The following is a 16618-nucleotide window of genomic DNA, read 5'->3' as shown; positions in this document are numbered from 1 at the left end:
CTGTAGATTCCTGAGTTTATTTGGCTCCTCTAAGACTACCCAGCCCTGCAGAGATATGCGTGAATAATTGATTTTGTACCACTGGTGGAAATGTCCGTGACGGATGTGCTTCGGGGCATTTACCTCTCGACCCACTTTCACGTCTTGTGATTGAAGAGGACCAGACTAATGCCATGCTTTGCTTACATGCTTTTCTACTCCTAACTTCCTGAGATCCTATTTTATAAAGGTGTTTTGATTTTGCCTCGTCAAACAAACGTTCTTAATGATACAAAGAATACCCTCAGAGAAACAAGATCCAACTGGAGTAAAACCAATTACGATCGAGTTGTGTGATGTATAAAAAACAAAACGCGTAAACAATCTGTGAAATGTAAACAATGAAAATTAAAAACTTGTTTGGAAATAGAAACGTTGACCCAACCTTTCTGGATTAATTAAAAGGCATTCCATCATTGTGCCGTCTCGGTGCTGACTGATGCCGGTCTGCGAGATCACAGCTGGTCTCTTTAGAGTTTAGATCCTTTGTTCCAACGCCGGTTTGGCCCCAGAGGGCCCCGGTAGCTGCAGTCTCTCCGATGAGGAGCCATGGCCCCATGTCCGCCCACCATGGGGCCTCTTCTGTGAGCTACAGTCGGACCACATTGGAGCGGCCATACCACCGCACCCACCTCCCTGGTCCCCCTCATAGGTCCGAGCCCCTCATCCAGACCTGGAGCCCCTCTGAGGCAGGTCTGAGGGGTACAGTGACAGACGGGGAGCAGGCACGGCTCTCTACCTGGCTCCTGGGGGGGGCCCTCTCGTATTGATCACCCTCCATACTGTGGTGGCTCACCAGTATTGATCACCCTCCATGCTGTGGTGGCTCACCAGTATTGATCTCCCGTCACACTGTGATGCTAATCAGGTCACGGATTCCTGAGATCTGGCGGAGGTAACCCATGTCAACCGGTTCCTTTGTGGGTGTGTATGATGGTGACGTCACTCTTTGTCGTCTGAAGAGATGCAGGCCGTAACATCAGAGAGCTGGGCCGTACTGGCGCAGAAACACATTCTGTAGGGAACGCTTTCAGGCTAATGGTTGTAATCCAACGCACACTGCCAGAACCTATTTCCTTTTAACTACTCTTGACTTCTAAGGCGCTTGAAACTGTTGTTTACCGATCAATACTTTGCAGGTTATGTTCTGGAGTGAAACTGTTGCATCATGTCACCACACGCCATGGCCGGGAAAATCTGTGATTCATTTATTGCTTTTCATTGGGGAAGAGAGTGTTCTCTGCTTTGTGAAAGTGATTTCATAATCATACTTCCTTTGCCCGCTGACATGCCCCGTAAATATTGCGGCAAACTTTGATGCAACCACGCGTGATTGGTCCATTTCAGAGGATTGTTTTGATGATAATAAAACAAACTTCTGTATGCAACAAAGTAGCACATAAAATATATACAAAGGGCTGCAACTGTGAGTGGCTGCTTTGGGATTAATAGTTTCTCCTGGGAAGTTAAGGTACCACTTCACATCTTAAGTTATTTAACACCCTAGCCCCATGCATAGACCCACTTATTTTATGGCATATTCATGTTCTTGCAGGAAGCAACGTCTGTAGATTAGAGCAAACACATAAATTTATATATATATATGGTAAATGAGTCTTGATGGCAACAGACGACTGTAACTTACATTAGCAGTCAATTACACAGTTTGCCTGCAGTGTGTGTGTGTGTGTGGTGTTTGGGTGTCTGCGTGTCTGCGTGCATGCATGTGTGCGTCCGTGTGTGTGTGTACATGCCTGAGACCGAGTGTGTTGGAAGATTGTGGTTGTGTTGGAACAGGCTGCCCTCTGAACTTCTAATACGTGTGAGGCTACAAATATAATGTTGTGCACCCGAAACTAAATATGAAACGTTGGTAACTGTAGAAACCAATGTAGAATGCTTGCTCAGTAGTATGAAGCGACGGTGAAAGCCTAAAGACCTGATCCACAAGCATCTGTTGAAGCTTATTTAATCAACAGAATTGTCCAGCGCTGACATCATCCTTTCATCCTTAAAAAATAAATCGATAAAGACAAGGGCTGATCGTGTATGGACCCCCCCAAATATACGCCTAGTGTAATGGGGCACCACCTAATCTCTGGCCTGTAGTCCCTCTCACTTTGGATAAAGGACACAAGCGTTCTGACCAGAGGTCTTGGTGAAGTCTGGCCACTCACAACACTGAGGGTGCACTCACACTAGGACATCTGGCCGTGGCGGTTGGCCGTCGCAACTGTGGCCTGGCCACAGTAGGCTCTTGTACATATGTCATCACGTCGTAACACGTCATCACCAAGCGTCCGCTGCATGGACCATAATAAAGTCTGCCGCCAGTCAGAGTTTTAACAACAATGGACAACAACACAGAGAACACAGTTCACACTTTGCTGAGTCTGTTGCTTATTTGGAGCCGTTCTCAGATAGAGCCCACTCTCACTTGAACCGCTTGATGCCATATTTACCGTTTAATGGGAAAGAAGGCTCGTCGCCTTTATTATGTCCATGGTCGTCGCATGGACTATACGTCATCCAGCTCAGGTTGCGTAGCCGTGCGTGTGCGCGTGTCGGCTCATTAGCATCTGTACCGTGGCGGCCCGTACCGTAGCTGCAGACCTCTCCCAAGTGGCCAAGTTGGCCTGGCCTGGCCAGACTGGCCACACTCACACTGGCAGATTTCAGCACGGTTAGGTGTGAAAACGGCCACGGCCAGATGGCCTAGTGTGAGTGCGCCCTGAACCAATAAGGTATCTGGTAGAAGGAGATTAGCTGAGACAGGTCGGGTAGAAGAGGCCGTTAGCCCAGTGGTGGAGCCTTGCTGGACTGCGCTCTGGCCGATACCATAGCCGGGTAGGATCTGGTCCGGTGAGGACCTGAGTGAACCCAGACGGTACACAGGAACAGGAGATTGACTGATGTCACGGGGTCATGATTGGCCGCTGGGGCTCCCCTGTCACCCTGGACGGTCCCCGTGGTGGTGGCTGGCAGGGGGCTGAACAGACAGACAGCTCAGTACCTGAGTTCTGGACCGGTGCCTCTGTTGGGGAGGGGGTCAGCGGGGGGGGGGGGGGGGGGGGACGAGGGACTCGATGTCCAGCGTCCGTTACACAGGTTGAAACGCGACTCTAGTGACCGTTAAACTGTCTCATCTACGGGTCTGAGATCAATCACACCATGTAGCGTGACATCTTTACAATGCCATCCTCACTGATAGGGCATGGTATATGCCCTATCATGGTGATATGGCATTCTTGAACCATCTCCGGATTGAATGATTTGTTGGCTGATTCGATTGCCTTCTGAAATTAGCGCTAGAAGATGTGTGAACCCCAGGAAACGCTGCAGCTGCTTCTGAGTAGCAGTGACCGCCCCCTGTGGGTCTGCCGAGGCCTCGTGTGAAAGTACACAGAGTGAATCCACATGTCGGTCAGGTAAACATATGTGGTTCAGCATGTCCCACAGGACGTCGTTAGCCAAGGCCTGGCAGACATCAACATCAGTCAGCCCAGAAGGCAGGACCAGATACCTGAAGTGTCCGAATGTCCACTTCCACTCGGCTCCCCTACAGACACTGACGCCCGCTATGTGCTGCAGAGATGAGGTCTGGAGGATAACGTGGCCCCAAAGGGGGATCCTGCCCCCACCAGGGGGGACGATGCTGGGTGGATTCCTTCTGCCAATAATTAGTGAATATACTTACTCATATAATCTATGGACACCCAAAACCATGAAAGCAGGGCAGAATGGAGGTTAGGTCTGGAGGCTCTGGTACCAGAGGAGAAGCAGCGACCTCCATAGGAGACAGAGACCAGACCACCAGCTAACCAGACACATGACCACGGGACTGGGGGCCATGCTGCGCTGAGCTCCCCTGGCAGACAGACAGTTGGCAGGGCACTAAGTGACCCTGGCAGACAGACAGTTGGCAGGGCACTAAGTGACCCTGGCAGACAGACAGTCAGCAGAGCACTAATGCGGGGTGGCGTGAATGTGGAGACGCCTCTTCGAATCCATTTGTTGCCCGGTAACATAACCCAAATGTTTCCATGCTGCAGCCCCCCCTAACTTTTAATAACATGTTAATCATTCTTGCCCATCATCATTCTCAGCATCTTAATCATTGAGTCCCAGAGAAAGGACCAAGTTCCTTTAGGCCGGGTTGGAGTCCCGGGTTGGAGTCCCGACGTGGGTACCAGAGAGACAGTCGATCTGATCTTAAATACTACTATACTATTCTATACTTTCTAAAAGGCTTTTCTAACTTTTACCTATGTTTTATTGTATGACAATGTTCTATGTGAAGCAATTTGAGTGTGCCTCGTGTATGAGAAGTGTTTTATAAATAAAGTTGCCTTGCCACGCTAACCGTCGGTCGGTGATGTGTCTCCTCCACAGACGCCTGGTGCCGTACGGCATGTCGGGCTCCCAGGGGCCACGGCGGCTGCGGCGGTCAGCCCGCACCGAGGGGGGGCGGCGGGGTGCGGAGCCGCAGCCGCAGCGCTGCGCGTGTGCGCTGGAGAGCGACGGCGTGTGCGGACGATTCTGCGTAATCCGGTAAGAACACAAGAACCACCCGGGGGACAAAGAACCAGCTGCATCAAGATAAACAATCAGACTGACTTCCCAACTGACTGTTTATCTTAATGCAGTTGATTCTAAAGCAGTTTGCCAACTGCATGTGTGACTGACTGTTTACCTTAATGCAGTTCATTCTAAAGCAGTCACAACTGTGTGTGACTGACTTTTTATCTAACAGTTTATTCTAATGCAGTTGGCAAACTGTGGGTGTGACCAGGGCCGTCGGACTGCGAGGGAAAGATGGACAGTTGTGGGGGGGCCTAAGGCAGAGGGGGGGCCCATGGCAATAAATAAAAAAAAGTAAAATAAAAAAAAAGTTTTTTATTCCTTTTGAATTATCCACCAGCCCATAGTGTTAGGAGTCGCACACACGACCATGTCCCCCCCAGTCAACAATTGTTCTCTACCCCCCCCCCCCCCGTCAACAATTCAGCGCAGGGGGCTGGTAGGGGGAATTCGGGGGGGCCATCAGTACCTCTTGTATACAGGGCCCAGGATTTGGTGCCACGGCCCTGTGTGTGACTGACTGTTTATCTGAAAGCAGTTGATTCTAATTCAGTTGGCAAACTTAGAATCAACTGGGTTCAAATAAAAAGGCAGTCACTGTGTGCGGGGACTGAGTATTTGCTATTTCCATAGCAAGATGATGATGTCATGATGTTTTCATTTGCGTGTCCTTGTTTAAGTTATGTAAATTCAGATATTTAAAGAGCGTATGTAGATGTGAGGATGGTCACCAGATGTGTGTGTAGCGTGTAATGTTGACATCATGTAACTTCCAGGCAGGGTGGCCCGTCCCCGGCCTCAACTGAAGAGTAGCCAGCGAGGACCCCCGGCCGCCAGAGGGCGCTGGGGAGTCACCTCGCGTCCGCTGGACAGAGGCTCCAGTGACTTCAGCCTCACGGATCACGCGCCGCAAAACAGAAGAACCAGAGGCGAGCATTAAAACTGTGTGGGGGAGGAACACAGAAACATTTCTCAGAGAAGGAGCCAAACATATCTTGTTTGTGCCTCAACTTGTCGACTGCCCTGTCATTAAAGAGATGAGTCCACGATAGGGAATGTCTCCACCCCAGCCTCTCAAGGTAGTGAACTTAAAGGTTCAGGAAGGTGGTACCAGGATATGGATCCTTAGTGATCTGGGCAGTGGGTGGACTATTTCACTACCTTCTCCTCAGCCCCCTCCTCCTCGTCCACCTCCTCGTTCTCCTCCTCCTCTTCCTGTCCCAGCCCGAGCCACAGAAGACTTTAAGCTCCATGTTACCCGGAGACACTTACGGTTTGCCCCTCCCCGTCCCTCAGAGACACAGAACTCCGGCTTGGCGCTCACTGGCCTGACACAAGCTACCGTGATGCTACCGCTCAGATGACATCGTTAGCCTCCATGGATCCTGTTCGCCGGACTTCTTCTTCATCTCTCTCGTCTGGAATTCAATCCCTGAAGATCCATTCCACATTTTGAACAGTGCCGAAATTATTTGAAAGGGAAAATTAGATTTTTTTATACTGAGGATGAATTTACAGGTGTTTACAGGTCTTACTCAGAAAATTAGAATATCGTGCAAAAGTTCATTTATTTCAGTAATTCAACTTAAAAGGCCAAACTAATACATAATGTAGACTCATTACATGCAAATTGTGATATTCCAAGCCTTAATTTGTTATCATTTTGAAGAATATTGCTCACAATTTATGAAAACCCCAAATTTAGAATCTCAGAAAATTTGAATATTGTGAAAAGGTTCCATATTGTAGGCTCAAAGTGTCACATTCGAATCAGCTAATTAATCCAAAACACCTGAAAAGAGTTCCTGAGCCTTTAAATGGTCTCTCAGGCTGCTTCAGTAGGATTAACAATCATGGGGAAAAACTGCTGACCAGACAGTTGTGCAGAAAACCGTCATTGACACCCTCCACAAGGAGGGAAAGCCTCAGAAGGTAATTGCAAAAGAAGTTGGATGTTCGCAAAGTGCTGTATCAAAGCACATTAATAGAAAGTTAAGTGGAAGGGCAAAGTGTGGAAAAAAAGGGTGCACAAGCAGCAGGGATGACCGCAGCCTGGAGAGGATTGTAAGCAAAAGGCCTTTCAAAAGTGTTGGAGAGCTTCACAAGGACTGGACTGAGGCTGGGGTGAGTGCATCAAGAGCCACCACACACAGACAAATCTGTGAAATGGGCTTTAAATGTCGTATTCCACTTGTCAAGCCGCTCCTGAACAAAAAACAACGTCAGAAGCGTCTTACCTGGGCTATTGAAAAGAATTACTGGTCTGTTGCTCATTGGTCCAAAGTCCTCTTTTCGGATGAGAGCAAATTTTGCAGCTCAATTGGAAACCAAGGTCCCAGAGTCTGGAGAAAGACTCCAGAATGGAGAGGCACAGAATGCAAGATGCTTGAAGTCCAGTGTGAAGTCTCCACAGTCTGTTGGTTTGGGGAGGCATGTCATCTGCTGGTGTTGGTCCACTGTGTTTTATTAAGACCAGAGTCAACGCAGCCGTCTACCAGGACATTTTAGAGCACTTCATGCTTTCCTCAGCGGACCATCTTTATGGGGATGCTGACTTCCTTTTCAAGCAGGACTTGGCACCTGCCCACACTGCCAAACTACAAAAACCTGGTTCAATGACCATGGGATTACTGTCCTTGATTGGCCAGCAAACTCACCTGACCTGAACCCAATAGAGAATCTATGGGGCATTGCCAAGAGAAAGATGAAAGACATGAGACCGAACAATGCCAAAGAGCTGAAGGCCGCTATTGAAGCATCCTGGTCATCTAACACCTGAGCAGGGCCACAGGCTGATAGCATCCATGCCACGCCGCATTGAGACAGTTATTCATGCAAAAGGGGCCCAAACCAAGTACTGAGTTCCTTTTTCATGATTATACTTTTCACAGGGCCAACATTTCTTTATTTAAAATCCTTTTTTTATTGATTTCATGTAATATTCTAATTTTCTGAGATTTTGAATTTTGGGTTTTCATAAACTGTCAACCATAATCTTCAAAATTATAACAAATAAAGGCTTGGAATATCTCACTTTGCATTGCACGATATGATAATTTTCTGAGTATGCCCTGTATATGTATATTATTTTGGGGGGATTTTTGTACAAATACATGTTAAGATGGCAACAGTACAGCTATATATATATTTTTTATTCAGAGTGTTGCTGTGCCGACATGTCTAGGAAAGCAAAAGTCTAAAAGTCTAAAGCAAAAGATGTTAGTTCAACATGTACTGATTAATTTTACAGATTAATATGTAACATCAGCATCTTCATGTCATGGTTATAACTCATACAGAAAAGGCTAGAAATTATTTATATTTTGAGGTCTGCTTTTACAAAGAGGGAATTTGTAGTGGTACTATAAATAAGTAAATACAAGATCAACAATTCTAATCATGAGTTTGACTTGCTTTTGTGGCATTTTAAGTTTTTTGGACAAGGCAAGAACACGGCGTATTATGTTTGTTGTTGAAAAGCCACACAAAGAGTTACTTTATGAACGGGTCCTTGTTAAGCAGGAGTACATTATATATGTTATTAGTTCAATATTTCAAAATATTGAATACATTATAGTTCTCTATAGGTAATTTATATAGTTTGTTTTCCTTCGGTCCTTCTGTTGAAAGTGAATCCTAAGAATTGTATAAGGATTATTTAGGGCCAGTAAGAGGATCTATCCTCTCATTTGCATATGTGCAATATTGTAAGATGTGATATTATCTATCTATCATGAAGTCGGACGAGTTCCGGATGACATTTAATAATAAAAAAGAAAAGAAACACTCAAACCCTTCCTGACCGGTTTCCTTCTTCTAAATAGTTTTTGCAAATCCAGTAGAAAGAAAAACACAATACAAATACACGTGTGTGAAACAGACTGCAGTGTCCTATCCTGATATTATATACCAATATGTTTTTTCACTCCAATCCCATCACAAACAGACCCCTATTCACTGCCCCTGCGGTTCTGGAGGTCCCATCTTATGAGTGAGGTAGAAGATAATACCTCCTTAAAGATCCCAGAAGAGAGTGTAGGAGATGCTGCAGTGAAAAACGGATAGCACCTCGTAACCTTCTCCCCCACCGGCAAAGGGCTTTGATGGGGAGAGACCACATTGACACTGGTCTGCGTGACGAGAAAACGTACACAAACCCTGGTTTGCCTCTCTGCCAAATTCTCCATCTTGAATGGAAAAATACCATGAATATATTAGACTTATATAAGCTGTTGATGTATCCCCTTCACTGGCCCCGCTCACTGATGCCTTTGAAAGCCAATGTCTGGTTTACAGTATGCGCGGTCCTTTGTGTTGAATGCTCTGTCCTCCCACATGAGGGAGGCAGATTGGACTGTCTCTCAGAAGGTCCGGTGGTTTGACCTCGCACTGGTTTCAGTTCTTTGTGGTTCTGGCTTCATCCGGTTTGGGCAGCGTTGTTTGAAGGCTTGTCTTCTCACCATGTGTCGTCTTCGGCTCCGTTTCCTGTCCCCAGGCACCTGAGGTGTGCCTTGACCTTGACCGACACCAGACACTCTCCAGAGTGTGTGTGAGGAGCAACTATCACCCAGGAACGGGAGGAAAGCTCTGCCATGAAGTGTTGCAGTGCAAGCTCTGCATAACATTCAGTCTTCATTCAGTCCTCAGTAACTCTGTAGAAAGGATTTCATAAAGCCGGTTCGGCAAAACACCGGACTCCCCTGGGGGCTGTGTGATGCTTCCAGAAATCTGGACACTCTTGTCAACACCTGAGGATCGGGACACCTTCTAGGTGAAGGGGGTGATGTTGATGAAGGTCACGATTCTGTGCACCAATTTGACTCAATCAGAGGAAAGGCCACTGGGGTGGAAGAGGTGTAGACTGACGGCGCTGTCAGCTTCAGGCGTGGGATAACAGCCCTGTGTCTGTCCTCAACGGTTGGATGGACAAACTGACTGTCAGTGAATCCCCCATTCTGCTGAGCCAGTCCAGGGGACTGATAATGCATTGACCGCAATATTATTGGCATTCTCTCATTCAACAGCTATCAAATAATTTGACCAAACTTCAATAGTGGTTTCACTGGGAATAGCTCCAGTTGATGCTTTGGAGTGTTCCCTTGGTGGCGTCTGAGGGTTTCCTCTCTGGATGTCTTCAATGCAAGAAAAGTGAAACCCTGCTGAATGGGTTCCATGGTGGTGTAGCCACGGGTTCGGTGGCTGATTCATCCTGGTCTGGATGGTCACCAACACGCCAACAACTGTTCAGCCGTCCTGTCATCTGTAACTTAAGAAGCAGCGTTGAGGATTAAAGCATGTCTGATTCGGCATCATGATTTAATAGCTGCAAAATTGAGATTCAACGGAAATTCAACTGCAAGCTTGTTTTGCCAGAATGAGGACTCAAGTTACATAAGAAACACAATTGTGGTAACAAAACAATGCGATGTTGTCAAGCTCAACATTTCATGGCACGTCATAGCTGGATATAATGTCAGGGAGCTGACTAATATGTACGGTTTATTACATTATGAGTGCACTGCCCTTCTGTCAAACAGGACGCGCTCCGGATCATAAGCCTTCACTTCCTCTCTCGTCCATCGATGCATATCGTACAGACATGGAGACCACCCCGTACTTACCGTACTGGGGTGGTCTCCATGGCAGCATCTTAAGTCCAAGGTTCCTAGATAGAACACTCCCATAGAACACGTTCATGAGGATGGACTTCACACAACACTCAGATGAACGGCTTGAAGACCACGACACCACTGATGCGCTCGCTTCATCCCAGAGGAAAGCCGTGTTGTTATGATGTTCCATCGCGAACATCATTACAACATCTACTGAACAAACTAACAACTGAACAAAAAAAATGCCTTTTGAAGTAAATCAAGTCAATTGTTGGCTGCCTCCCACCAAACACCCGACATAAATCTGTAGACCACCTCAAGCTTGCACCGGAACATGAATCAACCGCGGGTGACAGAGGCTCAGAGGAATCTCTTCCACATGCAGGCAGCACTTTGCTTTACTTGTTTTTCCCGTTCCCATGTCTAAGGCCATGAATTAAAGATTCAACACCACAAATAAACTCACACATCCACACGCACACACACGCACGCACACACAAACAGACACACAACCCTGCAAAGGCACTAACAAACACACAGCCTTTGCCATAACACTCCCGTGGTTACCACACTCAACACACACGCCAACCCACGGTTCTACTATCATGTTCATGGACTTCAGGATTCTACTGAACAGCACCTTCAGCAGCCCTGGGTTCAAGGCCACTTCCCAGACTCATTTCCAAGAGCCACTTCCTAGAGCCACTTCCTAGAGCCACTTCCTAGAGCCACCTCCTAGAGCCACTTCCAAGTGCCACTTCCCAATGCCACTTCCAAGAGACACTTCCCAGGACCACCTCCTATGTCACTTACTGAGCCACTTCCCTTGCATGGGAAGTTGATGCAATTCACAACTGAGGGCCCGGGAAATGGCTCTGAACAGTGGCAGAGCGCGGTAGTGGGAGCGCGGTAGTGGGAGCGCGGTAGTGGGAGCGCGGTAGCGGGAGCGCGGTAGCGGGAGCGCGGTGCGAGGTCAGACCGGGGCGGAGCTCTGCATTCCTTTGATTCCCTCTGGAGACGCCAGTAGGTCCGATACGCATATTGAAGTGGACTATATATTATAAAATAGAATATTTAATATTGAATGATATGCAAGCTGACATGCAAATGACATACACACACACACAAACACACACTGTGGTAACCATACAACACAGGCGGATCGGACATGGTCAAGGAGTGAGAGGTGGGTTTTTTTTTTTGCGTTAACACAAAGTGGCCTTTTCATAACCATGGAAGCACCATTTAGCCTCTCCCAGTTGGCTAGGCAGGATGCTTCCACTAGGTAACAGTTTCCAGTCCACTCCGACTGGGGGGACTGGTATGTGACGCTGACAGCGTAGCTCAGCTGGCTGGCTGCCGTGAGTGGTCGAGGATCGATGGGAAGATTTCTGCAAGAGGTTCTTGCTGGCCGCCATTTTTCTCTGCCCAGAGCTGGGTCTGTCTGAAGGTCTGTAAGGCCCGGCAGTATATGATGGAAGGAGGAAAATGGAGAGCAGCAGTCTTGGAGAGGTGCCTGAGAACCATCCAAGTCCAGCAGTTAGGATAAAATATGTACGTGAGCTTCAACGCATCTGCGTCTGCTGCCAGCAAGACAGGAGCCTCTAGATGAGCTGATGAAAAACAAAGCGCTCTCTAGATGAGGGGATGAGAGTGAGGGGATGAGGGTGAGAGGATGAGGAGTGAGGGGATTGGACCAGAGAGCTTCCCAACTGCCAACCACAGGCTGACATGTCGGCACGCCTCTTCAGACCAAAGACCAGACCAGACCAGAGACCAGACCAAAGACCAGACCAGAGACCAGACCAAAGACCAGACCAGACCAAAGACCAGAGACCAAAGACCAGACCAGAGACCAGACCAGAGACAGGAGACCAAAGACCAGACCAGAGACCAGACCAGAGACCAGAGACCAGAGACCAGACCAGAGACCAGAGACCAGACCAGAGACCAGACCAGAGAATAGGCCAGAGACCAGACCGGAGACCAGAGACCAGCCCAGAGACCAGCCCAGAGACCAGAACAGAGACCAGAGACCAGACCAGAGACCATAGACCAGAGACCAGACCAGAGACCAGACCAGAGACCAGAGACCAGAGACCAGAGACCAGAGCAGAGACCAGACCAGAGACCAGAGGCCAGCCCAGAGACCAGACCACGGACCAGACCAGAGACCAGAGACCAGACCAGAGACCAGAGGGAGGGGTCAAGGCCAGAGCCGACCTGTGGCTCTGAAGTGGGCGTGGCGTCTCTGGACCAATCGGATGCCGTCCTCATGAGGAACACATGGTTCCCAGAGGCGGCGGGATCAAGAGCACCACAGCCTCACTCAGGTCAGCCAATAAAATACAAAAAATACATGAATCTTTCTAAAAACAAAGACATTTATCAATCTAAAAGTATAAGGGAAAATATGTTGGCACATGGTTCTGAAAACCAAGTTCTGAAACGTCTGTCTCTGTGTAAACGAGTGCTCTGAACAGCTGGCGCCTGGAAATGGAGCTGTGTTGTTGTAGCATTGTAAGGCTAACCCATGATGTGTATCAGATCTGCGAGATGGCGGTGTGTTTTTGTTTTATCTATTCACACAAAAGCATGCGTCCATACGGGGCGCTCTGTCCACAGGGGGCGGAGCGCGACGGGAGGGCGGACCAAGGGACCCTTGAGTGGTGAGACCGTTCAACGACTAGCAGGGAGCCTGGCTGGAGTCCTGTTTTGTAAAATTGTATAATAATTGTATCATTGTGTTATTTCTAACCAATGATTTTAAATCTTAGGGCATTTGGCAAACACACATTCCCACATCGACGGTGGAGTCAACAAGGCGACAGCCAGCTCGTCGGGAGCAGGTAGGGTGAGCTGTCTCGCTCAGGGAAGGATGCTTCTATCCAAAGCGACTTATAACTGTTCATAAACACATTCACACACCGACAGCGGAGTCAGCCACCAAGGACGACAGCCAGCTCATCAGGAGCAGTCAGGGTGAGGCGTCTTCTTCAGCGTCACCTTGAGACTCCTCCAGCTAGGAGGAGCCGGGGATCGAACCAGCAACCTTCAGGTTACAAGTCAACGCGCTCGACCTCCTGAGCTTAGCCGTACCTTCATTTATCAAAAAATTAGGGATGGATCGCTGCAAGTGACACAGGACACGTCCTATGTGGTCTTTATTTTTTACTTTACAGGCCTGCAATTTTGCGTTACCAATCAGTCACTGGCTTCTTTAGTTCATAGTAGTATGATGCTCCAATCAGAAATCAGTGAGGGTTCATTTGTTTATACCTTAAATCCATCCCAAGCTCAAAATAAAGGTGTTTATTTATTTAAAGGCTAATGTACGTATACCATTAAGTACAGGAGGAAGAAATATAACTGTTCTTTGATCAGAATAAAGAAAATGTTTCATGAACTATTTCGTGGATGATCAGTAAAAAAACAAGATTTCAACACAAGAGTATAATTAAGGAAATTGTTCACATCCCATAACACTTAACTAAAACAAACTAATCCAACTTTGTACAATCCTTCAGATATAGAAGAAAACAGGGCTGAGATACATTTGGCTGCAGCTTTTTCTGCTGTACATCGAGAACAAATTATCGTCCTGATGTATCCCCCCCAAGATTGGAAGAGTCTGCATGGAAAACATTTGTCAGCAGAAATTCCCCGTCTATAGAAATCCTGTTTTCTTGGGCGGTGTCGCCGACGCTCACATGACACATGACAACCCTTTACAAGGTGCTGTTATGAACCACTCTCGAGCTCCGTCATTTGAACCAAACAAACGAACAGGATCCTTATTGACCGATTTAATCTGTTGTGATTTTGGTTTCCAAGCTTTTGTGGTTTATTTATATATTTTTTTAATCCATTATAAAATCATAAAAGACAATCTCTGTTTCAAATCAGGAATTTTTGCCTCCGCAATGTTTCTGCTGAGGTCATAAACCAGTAACTGAGTATTAACCGGTGGCTAGACATCTGATGCCAAACCCGACAAATAAACAAGCGACACGACAGAGGCTGGTATTCCAACACCAACTCCAATATCTAACACCCAAAGTTCCGGGTTGGACCCCAACGTCCATTACCTGCTTAATGTATTCATCCATGAGGAAGATTCATCCAAACCCCACCTACTCGTATCTGCATCTTGGTTGTGGTTTCTTTGAATGAGCATCTGAAGAACGTGCTGTTGACGTCCATGACTGATCCATTGAGGTCTGGGGGTATGTGTCACCGTCCAGCACTAATGGACAGAGCATGACCAACATGCTCTATCGGTAAGGGTGGGACGCACTGTGGGGATGTAGGTGGCTGTTTGTTGACCAACAAACACTTGCAACAGAGCCCTTTTAATCAATAGAGTACACATCAGGCTAGCACCAACTTGTTCGTGTAAACATCTAGGATTTCAGTCACACCTTATAAGCCATGGGGAAGCCATTTCCTTTTTCTTCCTTTTCAGACGTCTGTAAAAAATGTCCATGGCTAATACAAGCCCGCAGGATGAAAGGCGGTTTCACCACCCCTGTATAACACGAGCCAGCACAAAACCACTCTAAAACACAGACTTCATCAGCTACCCACAGTGCACCAAGTCAGCTCCAGTCCCACCCAAGTACAGCCGGCTTCTCGTTAAACACTCAGTTACACTCCATTATAACGTTCAGACATTAGTCACGAACATAAGCCTCAAGTTAACGAGGAACTAATCATAAACACAACATGAATACACGTGTAGATGGTTAAAATGTGCTATGCCTACTAGCCTAGCCCGTGGACTGTACCAACTAGAGGGCTGATCCATTGTACATCTGGGGGGACACTCCCACTTGTGATGTCACCAGAGGGTCGATTTGACATGGCTTGTAACGGCTAATCAGCATCACACCTCATTGGGAAAATCTGTGCTCTTTAACACATGATTAATCATTTAATATGCATCGTTTGTAAATGATTAATTTAATTAAAAGTGATCGTTTTTTGAATAATAATTGTATCATAAACTTAAGAATAATAAATGCCATATGACCTTTCGTTTATACATTTTTATTATAAAGTGTTACCCAACATTCCTATCAAAACTTCCCAAGCAGACAGGATGAGTTGAATAACTGACGCATTTGAGATGGAATCCTCAGGCATTGCCGGCCTTGTGGGTTTGAATCCCTCCGACAAAGACATTCTTGATGTTTAGTTTCCAGAGCCAATAAGTGGCTGCTTTGAGGACCATGGTAGCGGGAGCTTTGGGAATGGCTGGGAAAGTGGAAGCCCTACTGGGCGTCTTGTCTAGAAAATGAAAATGTAACCCCCAACCCTGCTGCAGCTGAGCCCAGATACACAGGCACTGCTCACCTCCTTCGACCTAACGCTACAAGACCCCACAGAGCAGCAGCTGGATGCGTGCATCTGTTTTCTAAATGCCCTTACATGGAAAGATTTCTTTCAGTTAAGACTGTACATTTCGAGAACGTGCCAAATGGAAGATCCTCAAAGTTCGGAGTCGATTCCAGTGGCAGCACTACAACTGCGTTTTTTGCAAAGGCAAGTTGGCCTTGTAACCTGTCATTACAGTGTCAACGCCCGCCCTGGGATGATGAAGACGTTTCGGCGCTGACAGATGAAGCCTCCCAAAGCCTTAGAAGGGCTGACAGAGGAAGGTAATCCATAAAGCATCTGACTGACGTGCACATGCTCATTAGGGCGGTACATCGTCTTTCGTCAGGCTGATGTCTATACTTGATTTTGAGTGAGTGAGGGGGGGGGGGGGATCCTGGTATTCCATCGGATTGCCCAACACGTCAAGACAAAACAATGTTTTTGAACCTTTGAGGCACAAAATCAGCCCATCTCGTCGGCATCGCAGTGTGTACGCGACACCGTGGCACCACGCGCTGTCTGAGGAGAACCTACAGGCAGGTGGGACCCCTCAGCGCTCTCCCCAACCTTAAGGGTCGAACCTACAGGCAGGTTGGACCCCTAGGCGCTCTACCCAACCTGAGGGGTCCAACCTACAGGCAGGTTGGACCCCTAGGCGCTTTACCCAACCTGAGGGTTGAACCTACAGGCAGGTTGGACCCCACAGCGCTGTCCCCAACCTGAGGGGTCCAACCTACAGGCAGGTTGGACCCCACAGCGCTGTCCCCAACCTGAGGGGTCCAACCTACAGGCAGGTTGGACCCCACAGCGCTGTCCCCACCCTGAGGGGTCCAACCTACAGGCAGGTTGGACCCCACAGCGCTGTCCCCAACCTGAGGGGTCCAACCTACAGGCAGGTTGGACCCCACAGCGCTGTCCCCAACCTGAGGGTCCAACGGGAGCCGCCTGTCAATGACTGAGGAGTGACATGTTACAGGAAAGAGGTCTCCATTAAGTATAGGAAGGAT

At 47.7% G+C, this 16618-nt stretch overlaps 1 protein-coding gene across 1 annotated transcript in view; it reads left to right on the top strand.

Annotated features, from left to right (window-relative positions):
- Positions 1-16570, top strand: part of LOC115557078 (endothelin-3) — an 18144-nt gene extending 1574 nt beyond the window's left edge. The window contains exons 3-4 of the mRNA XM_030374663.1: positions 4432-4590; positions 16300-16570. Coding sequence (XP_030230523.1) covers positions 4432-4590; positions 16300-16570 — 430 coding nt within the window. The remainder of the gene's footprint in view (positions 1-4431; positions 4591-16299) is intronic.
- The last annotated feature ends 48 nt before the right edge of the window (positions 16571-16618 follow it).

The sequence above is a fragment of the Gadus morhua genome, chromosome 13 (genome assembly GCF_902167405.1).
Source record: "Gadus morhua chromosome 13, gadMor3.0, whole genome shotgun sequence".
Classification (NCBI taxonomy): domain Eukaryota; kingdom Metazoa; phylum Chordata; class Actinopteri; order Gadiformes; family Gadidae; genus Gadus; species Gadus morhua.
The sequence above is the reverse complement of the archived record's forward strand: the minus strand, read 5'-3'. Positions and strand labels throughout refer to the sequence as shown.